At 38.6% G+C, this 15,513-nt stretch overlaps 1 protein-coding gene across 2 annotated transcripts in view; it reads left to right on the top strand.

Annotated features, from left to right (window-relative positions):
* LOC121005299 (cornifin alpha-like) overlaps positions 1-13,611 on the top strand; it is a 28,531-nt gene extending 14,920 nt beyond the window's left edge. Inside the window, exons 1-3 of one of the 2 annotated variants that reach the window (XM_040437949.1) lie at positions 7,341-7,636; positions 12,169-12,207; positions 13,427-13,611. In XM_040437949.1, coding sequence (XP_040293883.1) covers positions 7,345-7,636; positions 12,169-12,207; positions 13,427-13,482 — 387 coding nt within the window. In that variant the 5' untranslated portion in view covers positions 7,341-7,344 and the 3' untranslated portion in view covers positions 13,483-13,611. Of the gene's footprint in view, positions 1-7,340; positions 7,637-12,168; positions 12,208-13,426 lie in introns of those variants that run through there. The other variant, XM_040437950.1, reaches the window with a different exon arrangement.
* Positions 13,612-15,513: the final 1,902 nt, after the last annotated feature.

Genomic DNA, 15,513 nt, shown 5'->3' with positions numbered 1-15,513 from the left:
CTGGCACACATGAACGATTACATGCTGCAGTGTCTCCGCAACGACCGCCGAGTTGCCCACATTCTAACTTGTGCTGATTACTGGGTGGCAACGCTGCTGGAACCCCGTTACAAGGACAACATACTGTCCTTAATTCCGTCACTGGAGCGTGATCGTAAGATGCGCGAGTACAAGCGCACCCTGGTAGAAGCGCTGCTGGTGGCATTCCCACCTGACAGCGGGGGCACAGTGGAAGCACAAGGCAAAGGCAGAGGACGAGGTCGCCAAAGCAGCTGGGGCACCGCCAGCACCTAAGAAGGCAGGGTTAGCATGGCAGAAATGTGGAAAAGCTTTGTCAGCACGCCACAACAACCAGCACCACCAGCTGTTATGGAACGTCTAAGCAGGGGGCAGCATTTCACTAACATAGTGGAGCAGTATGTGTGCACACGCCTACACGTACAGAATGACGGGTCTGCCCCCTTCAACTTCTGGGTCTCCAAATTGGGCACATGGCCTGAGCTTGCCCTTTACGCCTTGGAGGTGCTGGCCTGCCCTGCAGCCAGTGTATTATCTAAACGTGTGTTTAGCACGGCAGGGGGCGTCATCACAGACAAGCGCAGCCGTCTGTCCACAGCCATTGTGGACAAGCTCACGTTCATTAAAATGAAACAGGCATGGATCCCTCAGGACTTGTCCATACCTTGTGCAGAATAGACATGTATACCGGCACTAACCAGCTATTGTTATACTGCAGCGCAATTGCTCATTCTTTTATTTTAGAAATTTTCACACTCTTTTAGAGTGTACCCTAATTTAAACAAAAAAAATGCAAACCAAAAACCTGTGTTGGCTACCTCGTCCTTCTCCACCGCCGCTTCCACCTACACCACTACATCCACCGCCTCCTCAAACTCCTACTCCATATGGAACTCCACCTCATAAATCAAAATTTTTACTTTATTTGTACGTATTTGACGTATTTGTAATTTTTTGGGTGAAATTCACCAATTTTTGGTTGTATAGTACCACTGCTATACCTAGTAGGCCGGTTAAAAAAAATAGAAAATTGTCAGTTACATTTTCGGGTGAAATTCACCAATTTTTGTTTGTGAATTACCACTGCTATACCTAGTAGACAGGTTAAACAATAAAAAAAATTGTCTGTTACATTGTATGGTGAAATTCACCAATTTTTGGGTGTGATATACCACTGCTATACCTAGTAGGCCGTTTAAAAAAAAATGGCAGTTGCATTTTCTGGTGAAATTCAGTATTTTTTTGGTGTGATGTACCACTGATATACCTATTAGACCAGTAAAAAAAAATAACATTTGTCAGTTACATTTTAGGGTCAAATTCACCAATTTTTGGGTGTAATATACCCCTCCTAGTTGACAGCTTAATAAATTTCAATAATTTTTATTTTACATTTTTGGGTGACACAATAAACAATTGTTTTCTGTCATAAACCCCAGCTCTACCAAGTAGGTTAATACATTTCTGCAATTTTTCTGTTACATTCATGGGTTCACATTATACAATTTTAGACGTGAATAAACCCCTGCTCTGCATAGGTGACAGGGAATAAAATTTCTGAAAGGCTTCTTTAATTGATGCACGCCACCTCCTTTGATTCAATGCTTAAACTTAAACAAGTTGTACCACATTTGCACTTCAATAATTTGTCCCACATTTCTGCTATACTCTTTTGGCCAACATTTGCGCCTCAATAGCTTTTCCCTATTTTACGTTATTTTAAGTAATTTCCCTATCCACATTTGTTTGCAGAGCACTTACCATGCTCTTAACCACATTTTGACGACATTTGCAGCCCTCTAGACCTTTCCATGACATTTTTACAGCCATATTAGTGCTCAAAAGTTCGGGTCCCCTTTTACTTCAATGGGGTTCTGGTTCAGGGTCAATTCGAGTCAAGTTCGGGTCCCGAACTCGAACTTTTTTCCGAAGTTCGGCCAAACCCGTCAAACCCAAACATTCAGGTGTCCGCTCAACTCTACTTAGCTACACCCAACAGTGGCAAGACGAGGTCTATTAATGGGAATCACATGGAGGAATGTCAAAATCCTCCAGAATCCAGGCTTCATTCATTTTGACCAAATTATGTTCTGGCCACTAGTGGAGGACAACTTTGTCCGTGTGGGTGTCACCACTCCCCGTGCGGTGCTGAAAACCCTCTCTGAGATGCTACTGGAGCCTGGGCATGAAGGAAGATAGAGAGCGTACTGTACCAGTTTGTGCCACTGTTCCAGTCTGCCTGCCCAGAAATCCATAAGTTCAGGGAAATGGGTATGTGACAGAGACTTACAATAGTTTAGGTAGGGCTAAACCTGGGCGTTGAGGCGGGAGCTTTTGGCTAGCTGACTGACCTTTAGTATGGTGTGGCACATGGAAAAACTGCTCCATCATGTTGAGGAAACTGCAATGGCTGCTGGTGACTCTGCCAGGTGTGGAGAGGGGCTTCCCTTACAGACACACCGGCGACAGGTGTCTGCTAACCAGAAGCTGCGACAAGCTGCATGTACAGAGTTTCCAAGTAATAATGTTATTTGTCCTCCCTTTCTGCGAGAGGAAAACATTCCCCCAATTTGCCCTGGTAGTGAGAGTCTAGAAGAATGGCTATCCAGTAATTGTCAGACTGGTTGATGTCGACGATATGCTTGGCACTGTGTAAGCAAGCAAGTCTAAAGGTCGCCATTCTGGCCGCGTGCCCCATGAGCCAGTTCTTTCCACCTCTGTTCTCCACTTAGACATTTGGGTGTCATGGCCAATGTCACCGTCTTCATCATCATCCTCTTAGTCCTCCAACTCCCACTCCTCTTCTCCCTATTCCCTGCGAGCAGTCCTGTAAGTACAGATTCCAAATACAAGGAAAAGATAAGTACCTCCATAGCTAGTCAGGCCCAAACCAAGCAGAACTCAAGACAGAGCAGAAGATAGATACCTGCCAGATCTATAGGCGTATGTTCAGATGCAGAATATATATAGAATTCCTGCCACATATTGCCAACACCTGCTGGGATCCTAGACTATTGCTGTAATATTGTATGGATCTAAAGCTGCATAATATAATAACATCAAGTAAAGACAAGTTGGCTCCTCTTTTCTGTGTGGAATTCCATCATTCCTCAGTTACTCCTATTTACAGCACTCAAATTTGTTGCATGTGAGCCAGGATACAGGAGTCCAGCCGTACTACAGGTAGGAGACACCGTTGACACAATACAGAGACAATATCCCCCTCTGGCATTCCTAACCTGGTACGTGTGCTCATACCATCTTAAAGGGCCCTTTTACAGTACCTGCGCAAGCTGCAACTGGCGTCACGAACTTAGTTACAACCAAATCTGACCCACTGCATAGCATGCCCAAATGACCCAGTGTCCGGCTCGTTGCACATGTACTGTCCCTGTCCATAACATCGGCTCCGTTATAGATGTCTTACAATGGAGCCAAGGACAAGGAGGAGTCTTAGCAGGAGAAGAAGAAGGTAATAAATAGAGATGAGCAAATTTTTTAAAAATTCGATTCGGATAGATTACCGAATTTCCCCAAAAGATTTGATTTGATCCGAATTTATTTGTGACGAATCGCAGCTATTTCCCGAGTGCAGAGAACCTATACATTGGTGTACAACACTGGCCATTGCAGAAACATGCATAGGTAGTCCGCTGTTGTAGTGAAACAGTTACTTTGTATCTGTATGACAGGCAGTTGTCACGAACCAGCGGGTGTGAACCCACTGTGTCACGTATCCTACCTCCTCTAAGGGCGTTGTCTAAGTGAACTCCTCGATTCTTCACAGTACCCCAGATGGTGGGGAAGACTTTCCAGAGGGGAACACAAGGTCGCTACTTCTTGAGGAGGATAGGCACGCGAGGCAGCTGGTCCAGGCGGACCAGGAGATACCTATGGCAGGCGCAGCGCTATGTACTGCCTTTTGCGCTGTGGCATTAGAAGAATTTTGATATCTCTGACTTTTTAGTCTAACCTGACTGTCTATTACTCTGTAATTCCTCTAGAGCCGTTCTATGGAAACAGTAGGTTTAAATAGCACACCAAATGCTTGTAATAACTTCTTTATTAACTTCAACTTTTCTTCATATATAACACTACCACCTCTGTAGCAGATAGTCCATGTACAAAACACGTGTTGAAAAGATTTCACAAAATAGCGGTATGCATAGGATGGTGGTTTAACTGTTCAATCTTGTCATTCAACATAAAATGGTGGATATATTTCTCTCTTCAGTATCTGTACTCTCACTTTAAGTTATTTAAGCACTTTATGATCTCTCTGAGAGGTATATCTGAGGTCTAACTAATAGTTCTGCTTGCTCAACTTGGTTTGGCAGTATGCAAGTGCTTATGATCTGGTTGGAGCAGTTCGCAGTTTGTATGCAATTTGTAGGGAATCTGGTTTGTATGCTTGCAATTTGTAGCTTGCAATTTTTATTTGTAATTGTATGGTTGCAATTGAATTTGGTAGAACTGTAAGTAAACACACATATAACTAGTTCAGTATACAGTTCTAATCACAATACTAACAATATGAACATTATATAACGGTTTCATCTACCTATTTTGGCCTCTTGTTCCCATAGAACTCAGCTCTCAGTGGAGTAAATGTTTCTTCAGCTCCTGTCTCTGGTGAATAATGATTCTAGCAGCAGGAGCTGGGGGAATTCCCAGACAGGCTGTGTGTGAGGCTGGCTGTGATTGGTGAAAACGTTTGCTGTGTGAGAAGCTGGCTATGATTGGTCTAGAATTCTGCCTATCAACAACAGATTAACAGTTTACTTTCTGTTGTTTCTACTGTGAAAAATAGATGGTGGTCGTGCTGCCCAATGCACAGGAGTCCATCCAGCCAGAGATATATTGGGTTATTAAGCTTCTCACAATGCAGCCACACAATGAATACAGGGGTCGATACACCAATTGGCATCCAAAAACTGCTGTAATGAAATTGTGGCGCACAATAGTGAAGTTCAGACAGGATTGGTTTCCCAAAAGTACTGTATTTATTATACTTACAAAATCGTATATGTGAAAAGGCATAAAACATATAATAGTTCCTTGTGTAGCACCCGAGCTAGGTTTCACCAGTCAGCTTCGTCAGGGCCAATGATGTTTCTACTGTGTCACTGAGCTTACCTTACATTACCAAATGAATCTTAAAGGCAAATTATCTTTTCTGCTTATGTGAACACAAAATATAACAGTTATATGGCATCCAAAACATGATGTCACAGTAAATAACTATGCTTTTATCTTTAACACATAAACATAGGAACTGTATTAAGGCTATAGGCCGGTCTAGCTGTATACACATACAAGGTATACTAGCAACCTAGGACAGGTCTTAGCTGGCCAGCTACACTCCCACCAAAATTACCTATAATTCTATGTTCTTAGTGGTAGGACTTGAACATGAATTTGAGGAATTTTCCATCAGGTTCTCACCTCTCAAGTGTCTTTTATCACCTTCAAGTAGAACAACTAACTTCTGTATAGGACGTTCCAACTTAAGTGGGGTAGTGAGACGTTTTCCTTTTTTGTCAAGTTTTGAGTCTCCTATTTGTAACAACACTATTCTTACTAGTTTGTCTTCATCCTTTTGAACTTCTAGAACTTTGGCCAATTTCCATTGACTTTTACTAACACTATGTCACCAACTTGGACATTTCTTCTGGGTGTTTGCCATTTACTTCTTAGCATAAGATTGGCTAAGTACTGTTTCCTCCATCTAGTCCAAAACTGTTCTTATAGATATTGAACTCTTCGTCATCTCCCTCTGGCATATAAATCCTCTTTGGTGAACTTGCCAGGCGGTGGCTGTATGTAATCAGACTTAAGGTGAAGTAGATGGTTGGGAGTTAAAGGGTCCAAGCTTGTTGGGTCGTTGATATTAACAACTGTAAGTGGACGACTGTTAACAATAGACATTATTTCATAGAATAGGGTCCTAAGTGAAGCATCATCTATTCTTCCGGCGTTCTTTTTAAACACTGAACTTAACACATTTCTCACATTTCTGATTTGTCTTTCCGAAACTCCTCCTGTATGGCTTGCAAGTGGAGCATTCATATGAAAATTACACTGTTTCTCTAACAAATACTCAGTTACTTTTTCTTTATCGATCTCTTTTAGAGCTTTCTTCAATTTATTCTTTGCTCCGACAAAATTAGATCCTTGGTCAGATCTAAGCTCTCTGACGGTACCTCTAATGGCTATGAAACATCTTAAGGCGTTGATAAATGCATCAGTAGACATATCTTCTAACATTTCCAGGTGAATCGCTCTGGAACTCAGACATGTAAATATTAGTCCATATCTCTTGTACTCCTTGCGGTTCTGTTTGGTGATGAATGGGCCAAACAATCCATTCAACTATAAAGAAATGGTGGTGATGGGTTTACACGATCTGCCGGTAAATCTGCCATTCTTTGTTCTTCTGTAGGTCTACCTGCCTTTCTGCAGACTACACATTTACTTATATACTTTGCTATAACTTTGCTTCCTTTCACAATCCAGTAACCACCTTCTCTCAAACAGCTTTGGGTAAAGCTTCTTCCTTGATGCAAGGATATGTTGTGGTAGTGATCAATAATCAATCTTGTGAAGGTCGGATTTTTGGGTCGAATTGCTGGATGCTTCACTCTGCTAGGTAACGATGCATTTTCCAGTCTCCCTCCCACCTTCAGTATACATCCTTTAGAACAAGATTAAGCTTGTACAATAGGTGGTTGTTTGGAAGCCTTTTAGGTTCTTTTCTTAGTCTTTTCATCTTTAACTCTTCACTGTAGAATCTCTGTTGAATGAGTCTTATGACTGTTTCTTCAGCTTTCATTTTTTCTTCTACATTCAATTCCTTTTTTCTGATTCCCTTCGAGCTACTACATTTATGCAACTGTCCATTTTGACATAATTTGATAATTTCAGTGATTTGTTGTCTTCAATAAATATGTTTTGAAACACAAAACTGATACTAATGACAAACCTTGTTGATTTTTAAATAGCTTAGGATGGAATTTGCTATATGTGTCAGCAAAATACAATCACATCTCCCTAACCTATTATTTATCTAAGCTCTTCCTTCGTTTTCTCACCCTAAAACTGGATCTTATTCATACAGTATTTAGGCACATTATTCAACAGGTGTATTCAAAATACCAGGATTTCTAAATCATTAGCCATAAAAGCACAATTTTCTAGGATGTATATGACATGAGCTGTTCTCTTAGAAACACCCAACTACAAGGATATAATTATATGACAATAAACATTCTCTCAGTAATATCCTGATTTTCAATCTTGTAAAAACTAAAGCGGTTTTGTTTACGCATGCCACACAGCATACCAAATTGTGTATATAAAAGAAAACTTGCAAAGGATCCCTACAATCAACTGAAAATCTTCCTATCTTGTGCTGTCCTAGGCAAAGATCACAAAGTAAAAATGTCTGGAGTTAAAGGAGGACATCAGAAAACCCAATGCAAGGACCCTTGCCAGAAGCAGACAATCTGCCAGGATCCATGCCAGAAGCAGACCATCAGCCAGGATCCATGCCAGAAGCAGACTATCTACCAGGATCCATGCCAGAAGCAGACCATATGCCAAGACTCATGCCAAGATCGTAAGTAATACCAATATAAATTGAAGTACTAATTAAATGACAAGAATAATAGTAGAGTCTTCTTTTTATTTAGGACTCATGCACATGAATGTATTTTGCGTCCGTGTCCATTCCCTTTTTTTTTTTTTTGCGGTTCATATGCAGAACTATTCCCTTCAGTGGGGCTGCAAAAAATTGAAAAACTCCATTTGCATTCGGTGTCCATATTCTGTTCCACAAAAAAAATGTCCTATTATTGTCCACATTATGGATATAGAGAGGACTGTTCTATTATGGACCACTGTTATATTACAATTTTCTCTATTTGAAGGGGTTTTCCAAGACTTTTTAACTGATGATTTATTCTCTGGAGCTCCGTGGCCTTCTCAAACATCTGATCAGCAGGGGTCCTGGGAGTTGGACTCCTATTAATCAGAAACTGATGACAGCACATTTATGTCCATGTATCGAGCTGGTTATGATATTCTACTAACAAAAGGAAACTTAATGCCTCAGTATATATGGGAAGGATTTATCAAGCTCTGCACTCAAAAATGATGGCTGTAAAAAAAAAAAAAAAGTTTTTTTTTTTAGGGTTTTGCATTTTTCACCACTCACTCTAATCTTGAAAAGTGGGTGTGAATGTAGGTGTGCTTAGCTATGTTAGTTTTCTTACAGATTTATCTCTGCAAATTTTAAGTCACAAATTCCATTTGAGCGTGGCATAAAAGTCTGGGTAGCTTTTCTAGACAAAATTTTAAAGATGAGTCAAATTTAACAGACAATTTACAACTTTTAATACAATTAGCACAAAGTATGACATACCAAAATAAAGCAAAACACACAATTCACAATTTCTTGTCACCTTGTCCACCACCCTGACAAAAATTGAATAACAGTGATCAAAATGTTGTATGCTCTAGAACCAAATATAAAAAAGTTAGGGCTTTTAGAAAATGGTGATGCAAAGAAATTTAGATTTTTTAAAAAGGTTTTTATTTTTTTAAATTTGTAAAAAAAATATATTGAGCTGCAGAATAAGGACATCATGTAATTTTTTGCATGCATTTACCCAGTAATATCAAAACCCAAAATTTCTTGGGGGAAGTGTGTTTTTTTTTTTTTCAAGTTAACCACACAAAATTTTTTTCCCCTCTGTTTAACAGTTTAAGACATGATAAACGAAAGGGAAAAACCAAAACGGGGCCCAGTACTTAAGGGGTTAATTATGGGAAATAATGTGAAAGGATACTATATTCTATTAGAAGTAGCCATTCGGTTATTTAACACGTTAAGGACCCAGGACGAGAATGCTCGTCCTAAAGGGCCGGTATTTAGTGCCCCAGGACGAGCATTCTCGTCCTGAGGACCTTCCTCCCCCCGCGTACGGTGACGCAATCAGCGTCAGAGATCTTGCTGTTACTGACAGCCGGATCCCTGCTGCATCCACCAGAATCGGTGATAACGCCGATGCCGGTAGATTAACCCCTCCCATGCTGCGGTCAGCGCTGGCCGTGGCATATGGGAGGTTTGCGCTCCATCACCTAATCCATCGGGTCCCCGCGCTGCTGTGGCAGGGACTCGAAGGTTGCCATGGCAACCCCAAGCCATTCCAACGATTGGGGCCCGGCATGTACGGAGGCCTAAGAGGCCTAGCCCCCAGGCTGGGTCTCCTAGGCAACTGTTAGCTTCTTACAGTGTAAGATACTAACAGTTCAATACAGCACAATACAGATGTATTGTGCTGCATTGAAACAGGGATCAGACCCAGTAATGTTGAAGTCCCAGAGTGGGACAAATAATAAAATGAAAAAAAGTTTTAAAAAAGCGTCCTTTTCCCAAAATAAAGGAAAAAAAAAGATTTATTAGGTATAGCCGCATCCGTATCGACCAGCTCTATAAAAATATCACATGTTCTAACCCCTCAGATGAACACCGTCAATTTTTTTAATAAAAACTATGTTAAAAAAAATCATTTTTTTTGTCACCTAACATCACTGAAAGTGCAACACCAAGCAATCAAAAAGGCGTATGCCCCCCAAAATAGTACCAATATAACTGTCAGCCGATCCCACAAAAAATGAGTCCCTACCTAAGACAATCGCCCAAAAAAAAACAAAACTATGGCTCATAATATGGAGACACTAAAACATAATGTTTTGTTTGTTTTAAAAATGCTGTTATTGTGTAAAACTTAAGTAAATAAATACATATTAGGTATCGCCTCATGCGTAAGAACCTGCTCTATAAAAATATCACATGACCTAACCCCTCAGACGAACACCGTAATATTTTTTAAATAAAAACCATTTAAAAAAAGCTATTTTTGTCACCTTACATCACAAAAAGTGTAATAGCAAGCGATCAAAAAGTCATATGCACCCCAAAATAGTTCCAAAGTTCCAATCAAACCGACATTTCATCCCGCAAAAATGGTACCCTACCTAAGATAATTGCCCAAAAACTGAAAAAACTATGGCTTTCAGAAAATGGAGACACTAAAATAAGATTTTATTTTTTTTCAAAAATGATATCATTGTGTAAAACTTAAATAAATAGAAAATAGTATACATATTAGGTAGTGCCACGTCCGTAATGACCGAATCTATAAAAATATCACATGACCTAACCCCTCAGGTGAATACCGTAAAAAAAAAAAAATTGTAAATAAAGCCTTTTTTTGTCACCTTACATCACAAAAAGTGTATTAGAAAGTGATCAAAAAGTCATATGGACCCCAAAATAGTGGAAATCAAACCATCATCTCATCCCGCAAAAATCATACCCAATCTAAGATAATCGCCCAAAAACTGCAAAAAACTATGGCTCTCAGACTATAGAGACACTAAAACATGATTTTTTTTGGTTTAAAAAATAAAATCATTGTGTAAAACTTACATAAATAAAAAAAAGTAGACATATTAGGTATCGCCGCGTCTGTAATAACCTGCTCTATAAAAATATCACATGACCTAACCCCTCAGGTGAATACCATAAAAAAATAAAATTAATACGGTGTAAAAAAAGCCTTTTTTTTTTCACCTTTCATCACAAAAAGTGTAATAGCAAGCGATCAAAAAGTCATACGCACCACAAAATAGTACCAATCAAACAGTCATCTCATCCCAAAAAAAATTAGCCCCTACACAAGACAGTCGCCCAAAAAATAAATAAAACTACGGCTTTTAGAATGTGGAAACACTAAAAAAATTTTTTTTTTTTCAAAAATGCTTTGTTATTAGTCATATTTGGTATTGTCGCGTCCATGACAACCTGCTCTTTAAAAATACCACATAATCTAACCTGTCAGATGAATGTTGTAAATAACAAAAAATAAAAACAGCTATTTCTTGTTACCTTGCCTCACAAAAAGTGTAATATAGAGCAACCAAAAATCATATGTACCCTAAAATAGTATCAACAGTACTGCCACCTTATCCTATAGTTTCCAAAATGGGGTCGCTTTTTTGCAGTTTCTACTCTAGGGGTGCATCAGGGGGGCTTCAAATTGGTCATGGTGTCAAAAAACCAGTCCAGCAAAATCTGCCTTTCAAAAACCGTATGGAGTACCTTTCTTTCTGCGCCTTGCCGTGTGCCCGTACAGCAGTTTACGAACTACAGAATCAAGGCCATAAATATTGAGTTTTGTTTAGCTGTTAACCCTTGCTTTGTAACTGAAAAAAGTGTATTAAAATGGAAAATCTGCCAAAAAAGTGAAATTTTGAAGATTTATCTCTATTTTTCATTAATTCTTGCGAAACACCTAAAGGGTTAACGAAGTTTGTAAAATCAGTTTTGAATACCTTGAGGGTGTAGTTTGTAAAATGTTTTTTTTTTGGGGTCGTTTCTATTATGCACGCCTCACAAAGTGACTTCAGACCTGAACTGGTCCTGAAAAAGTGGGTTTTAGAAGATATGCTTCTAAAATTCTAAGCCTTGTAACGTCCCCAAAAATAAAATGGCATTCACAAAATGAACATGAAGTAGACATATGGGGAATGTAAAGTAATAACTATTTTTGAAGGTATTGCTATCTATTATAAAAGTAGAGAAATTGAAATGTGGAAATTTGCTAATTTTTCTACATTTTTGGTAAATATGCCTTGTTAACTCCTTAAGGACCCTGCCATATTTCACCTTAAGGACCCGACCATTTTTTGCAAATCTGACATGTGCCACTTTATGTGGTGATGACTTTAAAACGCTTTTACTTATCCAGGACATTCTGAGATTATTTTCTTGTCATATATTGTACTTCATGACAGTGGTAAAATTAAGTTAAAAAAAATAATTTTTATTTATAAAAAAATATATAAAATTTTATTTTATTTTTTACTAAATTTTATCACTGTCATGAAGTACAATATATGACGAGAAAAGAATCTCAGAATGTCCTGGATAAGTAAAAGCATTTTAAAGTCATCACCACATAAAGTGACACATGTCAGAGTTGCAAAAAATGGCCGGGTCCTTAAGGTGAAATATGGTAGGGTCCTTAAGGGGTTAAAAAGGCATATTACATAACAGCTACTGACATGTATTGTTTATTTCAGCCTGCAAGCCTATACAGCAGTGCCAAGGATATCAAAAAGGTATGTACACTATAGATCATATTTTAATTTATATAAAATGATTAATTCTACTCTAAAAGGTGATATTTTACTGATAAAATGTTTTATTTCAGGATGTATCCGTTATGTTGATTTTACTATTTGTACTATATATTTAAAAACCAAATACCACAGCAGTTATTCATAGGATAAGACTAGCATGTGTATTATAATTGTAAAACAGTTCTAAGCTCAAATGTTTTAAGATATTAAATATTAGCTTTTAAAACTACCCATTTAGTTCATTCTACTACATAGTCTTCAACATTTGTGCTTAACAAGATATCTATTTTATTTTGTAATGTTGGTGTATTACTTTATACGTCTGTATAGAGTCAGAGCTAGTTCTTTGATTTAGGACTACAGTTTACTATCTTAACAATTCAAGCTTAGATTTATAATATCTTTTTAAATATTTTTAATTAACTCTTTTTGAGCAACTTAGCAAAATGCTGAGTTATGAGTACACTTTCTCATAATGTCTTTATTACCACATACAGGAAATTCCATACTCTCACGGAGACTCAAAGTGCATTAATTTTTGGCTGCATAACTAGAACCCTACATTTTGTGATGAAGGGCTCGTTCACATGAAAGTTTTTTTTAGTTCCGTATATGGGTCGTTTTTTGAGTTCCGTATATGGTCCATATACAGAACCATTCATTTCAATGGTTCTGTAAAAAAAGGTACTCTGTATGCATTCCGTTTCCGTATTTCCGTTTTTCCGTTCCGTTCAAAGATAGAACATGTCCTATTATTGCCCGCAAATCACGTTCTGTGGCTCCATTCAAGTCAATGGGTCCGCAAAAAAAAAAGGAACACATACAGAATATACTCCGTATGTCTTCCATATCCATTCTGTTTTTGCAGAGCCATCTATTGAAAATTTTATGCCCAGTCCAATTTTTTCTATATAATTACTTTACGTAAAAACGCAATGGAACCGTAAACACTACTGGATCCGTTAAAAACGGCCTGCATAACACTGAAAAAGCCATACGGTCATGTGAACAAGCCCGAAACTAGAGCAGCCAAAGAAAACCCACTTAAACACAGAAACCATCCATTCTCTATACTTAAGTAACGTCCTGGTTGGAATAAAATATGAACACTTATAGTTGTTTTATATCACTACAATTAAAACAGGGTAAAGGAATGGAGTAAATAAAAAGTAATATAAATGTTTATTTTCCTTGACAGATCCTTGCAACCCCTGTGTTCCTGATCCTTGCCAGTCTCAAGGAAAATATTACTGAAATGACAAACCTGAGGGCATAGAAGAAGCAATGTTGCCTTTGATGTTAATAAGAACTTATATGCCTTAAATTATAAATGTAACTGAAATATTTTGCTTGCTTATCAATAAAGGTTTTCTGTTGCAATTCTTCTCTGTTTTTTTTTTACAATCATGTTTCATAAAGACAATACCTTTTCATATTCCTTGGCAGAGCAAATGGATGGTCCCCAACTCCATAAGAGCACATTTCATTCTGGTGAACTTGAACTGTTCATGTATTATATTGGTGGCCATTAGAGATGAGCAAATTGACTAGTTCATCAGAGTCCTTAAGCAGGGAGTGACTGTCCCCACTCATGAGGCTTTCCTCTACCACTTGATTCACAGGATCAGACAATGGTCCAAGCCCAACAGCCTTGCGACCATCTAACATATTCTAGAAAAATATACTAAAATTGTGGCTACAGAAAAAATCCATGATTAAAAAAATGGAATAACGGTGATCAAAAATACATATGTGCCACAAAAATGGTACCAATAAAAACTACAGTTCATATTGCCAAAAACAAAGCCCTCACACAGCTCTGAAAACAGAAATATAAAAAAGTTAATTCTGTCAGAAAATAGCAATGCAAAGAAAAGTTTGATTTTTGCAAAGGTTTTTATTTTTTTTAAAGTAGTAAAACTAAAAAATATAGACCAGTTTGGTATTGTTGGATTCATATTGAGCCACAGAACCATGTCCTCATATCATTTTTAGTGCACAGTGAATTCCGGGATGTTAAAACCCAAAAACATTGGTAGAATTATGTTTTTTTTCATATTAACCTCACAAAGAATATATTTCCCGTTTTCCAACAAAAGACATGTTAAATTAAATGGTACCATTAAAAAAGACATCTTGTCCCAAAAAAAATAAGCTCACATATGGCTATGCAAATAGGAAAATAAAAAGTTATAGCTATTGGAACGTGGGGTGGAAAAAATAAAAATGGGCCCGGTACTTAAGGGGTTAAACACACACGGTGTTATGAGATAAAAAAATAAATTAAAAAGTGGCTTTAGGGAACATGATGGTTGGCAATTGGCATTAATGGCATAATGCAATCCGCAGCATTCAGCGATACAGAACGTGATGGTAGTTAGGCAGACAGACAGACGGCAACAGTAGCAAGATGGGGAACTGTAAGCAATGCGAAGTGTAATCATTGTAATCAGCCTGAGATGTGAGAAAATTTTGAGATTGATTCAGTAATGACATATGCATGTTGCTTAATGAATTTTTATATTTTTTAATTTTATTTGTTTATAAAAACATTATTTTATTTTTACACGTTGCTGGTGGTTCATTCGCTGCAGTAGTGGACACTTGGAGCCGATGTTATGGACAGGGACAGAACATGTCTTTCACGGCGCACTGGGTTAATGTGTTTTGCGGCAGTGGAGATGCAGTACCCCAGCAACATGGCCAGGTCCTTTGACCCCATCCCACCATATAATGGGGCTGGCTCCCACAGCAGGCACTCATATGCCTCCTCTCCCTCCTCCTCCATGTCCCATCCCCAACGGCAGCAGGGGACAGAATCGCTCACACTACCTCTATTTCCTATAAGATGTGCCAAGTCAAGCGTTGCCATGACATTTTGTAGCCGATCGGTCTGGGAGAGAGTAGCCACACTGTCCAACTACAATTTCAGTCTGAAGGATCGTCCGGGCACACAGAATGGAGATGCTGATGGTCTATCCCGTAGACCTCATGAAGATTTACACCCTGATAATGAATGGGTAGAAATACCTGCATCAGGAGTGAGAGCTATGTGCAAATTTTCAACAGTCCAGTCGAGAAGTGAGTCTTGTGCCCAGAGCCTAGTTCTACCAGCCGAAAGTCTACCTTCATCCTTTTGCAATCCAGTCACTCTGCAGGCTTCTTCATTACCAGTTTTGAGCCACAGTGATCTCAGAAGAGATCAGAAGGAAGATCCTTTAGGAAAACTAGCAGTGGCAGCCTTAGAGAAGAACCAAGTTGACATTCTTCGTACAGATGCCCACC

The sequence above is a fragment of the Bufo bufo genome, chromosome 6 (assembly GCF_905171765.1).
Source record: "Bufo bufo chromosome 6, aBufBuf1.1, whole genome shotgun sequence".
Taxonomy (NCBI): Eukaryota; Metazoa; Chordata; class Amphibia; order Anura; family Bufonidae; genus Bufo; species Bufo bufo.
The sequence above is the reverse complement of the archived record's forward strand: the minus strand, read 5'-3'. Positions and strand labels throughout refer to the sequence as shown.